Source organism: Geotrypetes seraphini, chromosome 13, assembly GCF_902459505.1.
Source record: "Geotrypetes seraphini chromosome 13, aGeoSer1.1, whole genome shotgun sequence".
Taxonomy (NCBI): domain Eukaryota; kingdom Metazoa; phylum Chordata; class Amphibia; order Gymnophiona; family Dermophiidae; genus Geotrypetes; species Geotrypetes seraphini.
In genome coordinates this window covers 2,887,394-2,897,321 of record NC_047096.1, presented here as the reverse complement: position 1 = coordinate 2,897,321, position 9,928 = coordinate 2,887,394, and the positions used below count along the sequence as shown (strand labels likewise).

General features: G+C 43.7%; 1 protein-coding gene across 7 annotated transcripts in view; it reads right to left on the bottom strand.

Moving 5' to 3' along the window:
- Positions 1 to 2,350: 2,350 nt before the first annotated feature.
- CNTN2 (contactin 2) overlaps positions 2,351 to 9,928 on the bottom strand; it is a 53,384-nt gene continuing 45,806 nt past the window's right edge. For 6 of the 7 annotated variants that reach the window (XM_033917592.1, XM_033917596.1, XM_033917593.1 and 3 more), the window contains exons 19-23: positions 8,123 to 8,238; positions 6,346 to 6,532; positions 5,670 to 5,782; positions 5,182 to 5,350; positions 2,351 to 3,916 (exon numbers count right to left, since the gene is read on the bottom strand). In XM_033917592.1, the coding sequence (XP_033773483.1) occupies positions 3,822 to 3,916; positions 5,182 to 5,350; positions 5,670 to 5,782; positions 6,346 to 6,532; positions 8,123 to 8,238 (680 nt within the window). In that variant the 3' untranslated portion in view covers positions 2,351 to 3,821. Of the gene's footprint in view, positions 3,917 to 5,181; positions 5,351 to 5,669; positions 5,846 to 6,345; positions 6,533 to 8,122; positions 8,239 to 9,928 lie in introns of those variants that run through there. The other variant, XR_004536725.1, reaches the window with a different exon arrangement.

Sequence of the window (9,928 nt, the reverse complement as noted above, 5' to 3'; positions counted from 1 at the left end):
ATCCATTCCTTAGTACTTGTTTCCAGGCAGACGTGGGAATGAGAGGGCATAGGATGATAGGTGATAGGCTTAAGAGTAAATCTAAGGAGATTCTTTTGTACAGACAAAGACTGTTTCTGTGTTCAGGAGAGGAGGAGCCTTTATCTGCCATCATGTTTCTATGTTTCCGTCTGGATCAAATTTTTAAGATTGGCTTGGAACAAGTGACTGTTTTAGTTCTGATCTAGTTCTGGGTTCCAACTCGCATCCCAGTACAATCAGGTGTTAACAGAAGTCTGTCGCTGCAGTCATAAGCATTTAGGCAAAACACTGGCCTCCAAGGTTAAAATAAAATTGGATATTTGGCGTCCGTACCCAGATACTAGCCAGCGCTGACCTGAAAGTTCTGTCCAGTTAGTGCTGAAACTTAGATCATTAACTGAATCAGGTTAAGACAATTATTTTGCTATTTCAACTTTATCTAGTTAGTTGTCTGACTGTGGCCAGTGACTGGATAACCTCTGATGCCGCCATTGTCCAGATAGTGGCCAGAGGAAATGTTCAGGAGTGCTACCTGGCTACTGCCACTGACTAGCTGTAGCACAGAGGGGAGGAGTGACCTAGTAGTAGAGCTGCTGCCTCAGCACCCTGAGGTGCTGAGATCGAATCCCAGATCGCTCACAGAAAATGGCTGCCTTGAGCTCCCATAGTCTCTCGAGCCATTTCCTGTGAGCGATCTGCACGGGACAGGAGCTGGGGAAGATCGCTTAAGGGGGGCTTACAGGGCTTCAAATAGCCCAAAAAATGAAAGTAATTTTTTTCATTTAAAACCGCGAATAAGTGAATCTGTAAATACGAAGGGGAAGTGTATACGAACCCCATTTCCCCTCCCCTAATTTGATTTTGCCTTTGCATATCCTTTGTTTCTCGTTACTATGCCATGCAAGGCACTTTCAGACCAAAGTCCCTGCTAGGCCTCAGGTTTTCTTTGTGCAGACAAGTTTGGGATTGTGTTCTGTTTCTCATGTTAGATGAGCTCCGCAGAGGCTCTGAAACACCAGCTATCGCCTAGACAGGGGTACGCAATTCCGGCCCTCGAGAGCCGGAGCCAGGTCAGGTTTTCAGGATATCCACAATAAATATGCATGAGATAAATTTGCATCTCAAGGAGGCAGTGCATGCAAATCCATCTCATACATATTCATGGTGGAGATCCTGAAGACCTGACCTGGCTCCGGCTCTCGAGGACCGGAATTGCCTACTGGGTGATCCCAAATGTCTGTTACTGGTGGAAATAATATGATGAAAGGTCGCTTCAACTCAAGGCAACGGTTTATTTTTTGTACTCTTTGTTTCTGCTGAACTGAATTCAAATGTCACAAATTAGAAATACATTGCTTTTCTTCAGCCAGTCAGAACCTGACACTACACAGACCCCATAGGAGTGTTCAGATGTTTTGGGGAGTTTTTGGTCTGTTCTTAACCACTCAAGTGATGGGTTTGAAATATTTGCATGGGTTCTAGATAGGTACTTAAGAACATAAGAATAGCCTTACTGGATCAGACCAATGGTCCATCCAGCCCAGTATCCCCTCTTTGCGGAGGCCAATCCAAGTCACAACTATCTGGCAAAAACCCAAATCAACGTCTCCCTCTGTATCCACGGGGGTTATGGGCAGAGCTAGCCCGAGAATAATATTCGGGCCGGTTCAGCCCCTAACCCCTGCTTCTCCCCCGGTTGTTTTAAGCCCTGTAAGCCTCCCCTTAAGCCTTACCTGGTGGTCTAGCAGATTTTCGGGGCAGGAGCGATCTTCCCATGCTCCTGCCCTGTGCAGGTCGCTCACAGGAAATGGCTGCCTTGAGCTCCCATAGTCTCTCGAGACTATGACGGGAGCTCAAGGCAGCCATTTCCTATGAGTGATCTGCACAGGGTAGGAGTGTGGGAAGATCGCTCCTGCCCCGAAAACCCGCTAGACCACCAGGTAAGGCTTAAGGGGGGGCTTACAGGGCTTAAAATAGCCTGAAAAATTTAAATGATTTTAAAATCATGAATAACCGAATTCGTGGATGCTGAAACCGTGGATTTGGAGGGGGGAAGTGTAGTAGCAGCATTCCATCCTACCATTCCATGTCTGTCTCAACAGCAGACTAAGGACTTTTCCTCCAGGAATTTGTCCAAACCTTGTGACCTGGGTTGGCCACTGTTGAAAACAGGATACTGGGCTTGATGGACCTTCAGTCTGTCCCAGTAAGTCCATTCTTATGTGAGCCAAGTCTAGGACAATCAAGCCATTGTGACATCACTGATATAAGTTGGCTCATAGGCACTGGTGGAATGAGGCATTATGACATCACAATCTGAGCACTGGAATGTTTATATTCTTTGGGTTTCTGTCTGGTACTTGGGACCTGGGTTGGCCACTGTTAGAAACAGAATACTGGGCTTGATGGACCTTAGGTCTATTCCAATATGGCTATTCTTATGAGGTAATGGTGTTTCCAGCACCGCCCATCCTAGTGTTCAGTTTCTTACAGAAAATTTGGATAAAATTAATGGGGGCTGAGAGTCATGTGGGCAGTATGTTACGGTGGTGCCACAGGCACGAGACCCAAACCTGCGCATCTGTGGGCTAGTGTGTGATGTGGAAATGGACATAGAGCCCCTGATTTACAGGAGGGTAATATACCAATAAATAGAGTTGCCTAGTCCTTCCTCCAGTAGCCACCCACTACTGCTACATGGTAACCCAAACCAGTTTTCCTGCTCTGTGCTGCTGTCCTTCTGCTCCTTGAGCCAAGCTTTCCCCTCTTTGTATCTTTGAGTGCTAAGCTCTGCATGGAAACACAGAAGATTTTGGTAGATAGGGCCATGTGGCCTACCCAGGAGCCCCACTGTGCTTGTCAGCACTTACTCCAGGTGTGGCAATCTGTAAGCTCCCAATCAAGCCTGAGCCCTGCCACGATCTTGATCCCTCCGACCTCCCGGGAAGCCCTTATCCATGAACCTCCTAGATATTTCACTTTTGAATCCTATCTTGTCCTTTCTTCTAGAGTTCATAATTAGCTCCTTCGCGGTCTCTTTGCTTTGTTCAGTTGGCTCTCCTTGGACTGCCTTTAACTTGTCAATCTCCAGTCTAGAACGGAACATAACCCATGAGGTGGGGTCTCGCTAGAGGCACAAAGACAGTTCATCCAAATACACTAACAGCTTCCTAACTGCTTTGTCAGGCTACTTTGAGGTCCTCCCCCCCCTCAAAACAAAAAGCTCTTTCCTGCTTGGTGACTGCTAGCTCTTCCCCTCCTAAAACAATACCTGGTCCTTGAATTTCTCATCGTTGCTGTATCTGCACTAGAGGTTTGCAATCAAATAAGTCTCTACAGTCAGATTTTGTACCATTTCCTGCCCAAGCCCAGCTTCCATCTGTTAGCATTATAGCTGTTGAAATGGACTGAGCAGTCGGTGCAAAAGAAAACAAAAAATATATTGATATATTTAAAAGAAATCTCATCTCCACTTTTAAAATTATTTTTATACATGGCTTAATAAAGCAGCTGCCTTCCCTCCCATCCCTGGATTGTAAACATGTTACTCGACTCCTTGCACTTCCACAGTAAGTTCTTTTTTCAGCCTTTGTTTGTTTAAAAAATGTTTTTGATTTGGTGGTGATCTTGCCATCCACTAGGAATCCATATTTGCTACAAAAGGAAAATTATCGTAGTCCACCAAAATGTTGCCATCCTTATCAGCGCCCCCTTGTGGTTAGGAATGTGACGGCACCAAAGGATGGTTTCCACAGGAATAACCGTTTTTTCCCAGTGACCCTTCGTGGCCCTGACCAGGATTACAGCGTTAGGTAGCATATCAGGGTCAGCAGTGCCATTGTAATGGTGTCAGCTTCTAGCCTCGGTGAAGAGTTTTCTACCATCATGCTGGTGCCTGGAACAGAAATGACATGAAAGGGTTACTTTGTTAATCAGCTGGAAGTAAAAGTGCACAGATGCAGCAGGAGAAAGAGGATGGGACTTTTTTTTGTGGGGTTTACATATTTTAGACAGGTACTTATTTTGAGCTCCCGGGACAATGAATTGTTAAGTGATTTGCTCAGAGTCATGAGATGCTGCAGTGGGAATTGAGCTCACAACCTGAGGGTGCTGAGGCAGCTGCTCTAACCACTAGTAAATCCAGGACTGGCTCATCTTGTTTTCTGTGACCTGGAGCAGTCTGACTAGAAATATTGAACGTGACCATTTAGGCCACAGGTGTCGAAGTCGGTCCTCGAGGGCCGCAATCCAGTCGGGTTTTCAGAATTTCCCCAATGAATATGCATTGAAAGCAGTGCATGCACATAGATCTCATGCATATTCATTGGGGAAATCTTGAAAACCCGACTGGATTGCGGCCCTCGAGGATCGACTTTGACACCCCTGATTTAGGCTATCCAGTCCGTTCTTTATGATCCCCTCCTCTCTCAGAGATGTTCTGTGCTCATCTTGAAATCAGAAACAGTCCTCATCGCCATCGGAAGGCCATTCCATATAGAAATGCTGTCTTAGGTTACTCCAGAGACTATTTCCTTTCACCTTCATCCTATGTCCCGCAATCCAGAGCTTCTTTTCAATTGAAAGAGGTTTTTAAACATCTCTTACCTTCTCTCCCACCTTTCTTCCCAAGTATATTAACTCTGTCCCCACACGCTTTATAATGAACATCACTGACCATTTTGGTAGCTGTCCATCCTGTTTAAATCCTTTTGAAGGTGTGGTCTCTGAAGAGGCACCATCACCTCCTTTTCCTCTCCCTATGCACCCAAGCATCCCTCTGGCTTTTGATGTTCCCTTACCTGTTTGATCACCTTAAGATCAACAGATATAATCAACTCCAGATTAGATGTGTGTGTGCACAGAAGTCCTTTAGCCAAACCAAACCAACATGCAGAAGCCTGTGGTTTTTAGCATTAAATCTTAGCTGTCAACACTAGATCTCTTAAGATGTACCAGCTTCTTTCTCATGATATCAATGCTTTCCAAAGTGTCTTATCCTTTTGAAGATTTTGGTGGTATTTGACAAGAATTGAACCAAGAACCGATCCCTGTGGCATTTTGATATTGCTGCTCAGTTGAGTTTTGATATGATTCCTACCCAACCATATGCAGAATAATGTTAATGAAAGCAGATTAGGAGTGTCATGCTGTGGGTGGTACCTGTATCTCTGGCTATATGAATCTCTGCAGGAACCCCATCGCCTCCCAGCCCCGTGGCTCTAATCCGCACCACTGCATGGGTAGCATCCTCAGGTATTGGGAATTCGATCTGCGTCTTGCTGGTTAGATAGAGTGTAGGTGTAACTTGTGAGTCCAAGTGGTACAGCATCTGGGAAGACGAGAGATGACTATCAATCACTTTTGCATTTCACCAGACTCGGGGAACATTTAACATCATGTAGCCCCTCCCAAGTGCTTGACGTGGCAGCACACCTGTCCTGATGGGTTCCATGATGAAACCCAAAGAACAGCATTGTTGAAATAAGCCCCAAATCACTCCATTCCCTTTCTCACCAGCTTGAAGGATCTGTTTAAAAAAAATGTTCTATTTACTTATCATGCCCCTTGATTGATTTTTGATTACAGACCACATTTTCATAAAAATGCTCAGAACTGCTCACCTGTTCTCCCCATCAGTCTGGCCTTACCTTGTACCCAGTAACAGATGACTCATTCACCAGCGCTACCACAGGGTCCCATTTAATGCCGATAGTGGAACCAGCTAACTTCCAGGAGATGTTTCCAGGAGGACGATTTGGTGCTGGGACACAAAGCAGTGAGGTAGGTTACTACAGAGAGCGTGATAATCCTTGCAGTGACTGAACTGTGTGAGTGAGGGAAGGGAAGGTCTGCATTACTTACCAGGATCGTCTATAGTCAAAATTAGAATTTCCAAACAGGGAAAGCTCAAGTCTAAGAAATGAGGAAAGGTGGGCAATCTGTTCATGGGATGGGCAGCTTGGGTTCAGCACCTAGAGCAGTGTGCTTCAATGCAAGGCCATGGAGACCTCTAAGGCAGCCCTCATCATTATTCTGGCTTTTTTCCAAATACTTTGCCACTCTGTCTAAGTTCACGAGAGTAAGATCCACATGCTTGAAAGACGAGGCATTTCTCATTAGGTGAAGAAGATGTATTTGGAAATGCCCACCTACTTGATATGCCCAATAAACAGTTTGAAGTTGGGCTAGTAGGGTGGATGTCATTGACGCAATTCGTGAGCTCACAAGGGAAGATATTTGGCGGCTCTCTTTCAGCTTATTAGATCTAAAATGGCCTTGATCTAGAGCCTTACTTCTCTAGTATTTGTGGGTCACAGTACTCACGTGATTTTGTAGTGGTCACATTGGTGGTAGGACTGGGAGGCCCCGTCCCAGCACGGTTATATGCTCGGACTGCCACATAGTAAGTTGTATCGGGATTTAGGCCTGTGACATGGGCTGACATGTCCAGCCCTGGCGTCCTCACTCTATCCGCCGCTGCCTCCTTATCGCCGGCCCTCCAGTATCTGATCTGGTCACACAGAGGAAGTAGCGCATTAGGCTGATGTGTTTCTATAACTCTTTGTGTTCTAGAAATAAATGGAATGACCCCCAACCCCCTGTTCTTAGTTATGCTTGTCAGTTCTTAAAGTGATCATCCCTTTGGCAGTGTCCTGGGAGTCATCTTTCTTCTGTTACCTACACTTGTGTAAGGAGGCCGGGACCCTGCCAGGACGATGTGTCCACCAAGCTCACACGATTCACTGACACCACTGAACATAATGGCGCGCATTCAGTTGGAAGACGCATTGTTACTGCTATCCCTACTACGTGGAACTGGGATCCTAGTTGGGACCTTAGTTTCACACTTGATTTATGAGACAAGCAAACCTGCATTGAAATGTCAATAAAGGAACTGTTGGTTGATTTAAACAACTCGCTTGCCTTTCTTTTTCTGTGTGCTACAATTTGAGGCATAAACTCTCTTTCTGTTGTCTTACCACTGAACATAATAACATAAGAATTATCATACTGACTTAGACCAAAGATCCACCTAGGTTGGCATCTTGTTTTAACACTGGTCAGTCCAAATCGCAATACAGGCAGTCCCTGACTTGAGTACGACTCGTACTTAAGAACACGGTTGCGGACTCATTTGATTTCACCGAGCCTAGACTCCTGCACTTCTAAGGTCACATTGTTGTGATGCTCTACGTATACTCGGCAGGATCGTAAGAAACAGCAGGGTCCTATGATACCACCAGGGATAAGCAGTGGCTTTCCCAGGTCTACCGTTTTTAAACCCAGCTTTGCTGTTTTGACCACATCCTCCAGCAATGAGTGCTGAGTGAAAAATGATTTCTCCTATTTGTTTTAAATGTGCTACTGCATAACTTCTATGCACTTTTTGAAACAGTAAACGAGCCCCACCACTCCATTCAGGATTTTGTAGATTTTTATCATATTCCACCACTGCAGAAGCCTAAACTCTTAAGCCTTTCCTCGTGTGTGTCCTTCCATGCCCTGAGCCATTTGGTTGCTCTTTCTACCTTTTCTAAGTCTGCTACATGTTTTTTGAGATGTAGCAACTGGACTTGCACACAATATTCCAGAGGAGGTCATAGCATGTAACAAGACGGGCAAAATGATCGTCATTTTGGTTTTTCTCTGTTCCTCTCTTAATAATTCCTAACCTTCTGTTTGCTTGTTTGGCAATGCGTTATTAATAAGGTCATCTAAATCCTTTTCCTGGGTGTTGACTGCTGATGTGGAACCTAGTATCATTTTAGTTGTAATTTGGGTTATCCATATTTGGATGCCCAGGCTTCTGGTCTTCAAAGGGTCTTCTACATTTTTTTTTCATAATTGTCATGCAATTGAAAAACTTTGAATCATTTTGTGTTATAAGAATAGACTTACTGGGTCAGACCAATGGTCCATCAAGCCCAGTAGCCCGTTCTCAAGGTGGCCAATCCAGGTCCCTAGTACCTGGCCAAAACCCAAAGAGTAGCAACATTCCCTGCTACCGATCCAGGGCAAGCAGTTTTGATCAACTGCCAAGTTCTCGTCCAAATCTGCAGTTTACAAGGGACCACATCAGCTTCCTTTAACACTGTCTTACCTCATACCCTAGGAGGACTCCATTGAGGTCTTGCTGTTGTACAGCATTCCAGGCCACCTGCATCTCCGAGGCTGACAGTACTGTGGCTGAAATATGAAATGGAGCCAAGTGTGGTTCTGTAGAGAAAAGACGAAAACAGCAGGACTTTGAAAATTTTGTAATTACCGTATTTCCCCAGATATAGGCTGTGGCCTAGATATGGGTTTTGCAAGCCGGCACAGTGGGTACGGCTTGCAAAACGGGGGCGTCCTATACAATTTTTAAAAAAATCATCCCCCCCTTACCTCCCTTGCTGGATTGCCTGGAATCTCTGCCTCCTTGAATCGCGACCAGCGGTGCAGGGCAGGAGAGAGTTTTTTGATCTCCAGCCCGGCCCCATGCTGCTTCCTGTGTGCCTTTGCCAAGAACTGACGGCAAAGGCATGCAGGAAGCAGCGTGAGGCCGGGCTGGAGATTGAAAAGATCTCTCCTGCCCTGCACCGATGGTTGTGATTTGAGGAGCAGCGATTCCAGCGAGGGAGGTAAGGGGGGATGATTTTTTAAAAGTTTCAAGTTTCAAGTTTATTATGGGACTTGATAAATCGCTTAATCGGATATTCTAAGCGATTTACATTTAAAATTTACAATGTAAAATCAAAGAACAATAATAATGCAATACATAATACATACAATTTAAATAATGGCTAAAATATTCTAAATTTAAACAATATAAAACACTAGGAAGGGAGGGATGAAATATAATTTTAAAATAAAAAAGAAACATTAAGGGCATATACGAAAAGGATATACAGTAATTAAAACATGTTCAACCAAATGATTAATTCATGAAATATATAAAATTATGTAGAAAAGGCATCTTTAAAAAGAAAAGTTTTTAACTCCATTTTAAATTTTCCAAGGTCTTTCTCCTCCCGTAAAGAAATAGGGAGGGCGTTCCATGTTTGAGGTGCCGTACAAGAAAAAATAAGTTGTCTTCTTGTATTAATAATTTTTAAAGATGGGATCGATAGCAGATTTTGTTCACTAGAACGTAAAATTCTCTTTGCAGAGTATGGAATCAGTAATCTATATAAAAAAGCAGGGGTCTTATTAATTAAAGTTTTAAAAATAATTAAACATAGCTTATAAGTGATTCTGTAGTTAACAGGAAGCCAATGAGCCTCTTTGAGAAGTGGTGTTACATGATCAAATTTTTTAGAGTTATTTATTAATTTTATAGCTGTATTCTGGATAATTTGTAATCGTTTTATTTCATATTGGGCAATTCCTTTGAATAAAGAATTGCAGTAATCAAGTTTAGAAATCACCAAGGAGTGAATCAATATAGTGAGTGATTTAGCACAGAGAAATTTCGAGATAGAACAAATTTTACGTAATCTATAAAAGGTGATTTTCACAATGTTGCTGATATGATCATGGAAATTTAGTTTATCATCAAAAATTACACCTAAAATTTTTATATTTTTAACTAATTGAAGGGGAACATTGTGAATTGAAATCGGATGAACGAGAGAAAAACTGTATAGGCCACCCCAGTTACTGGTAGATAAACCAGGGCTAATACAATGGGGCGGTATATCTACCAGAGAAATACAGTACTGCTGAATCTCTCTAAAGAATGCATCCTTCTTTCACACCCTAAGCTTCTCTACTGAGATTTTTAAATGAAGACTGTTATTTCCTTTTTGACTTCATGAAGACTTCAAAGTGTACCTGAGACACATGGGGCCAAATTGGTTTTGGGGTGGGCAGGGGAGGGTCATTGGGGTGGGCAGACTAGATGTGCCATGGCCCTTATCTGCCGTCT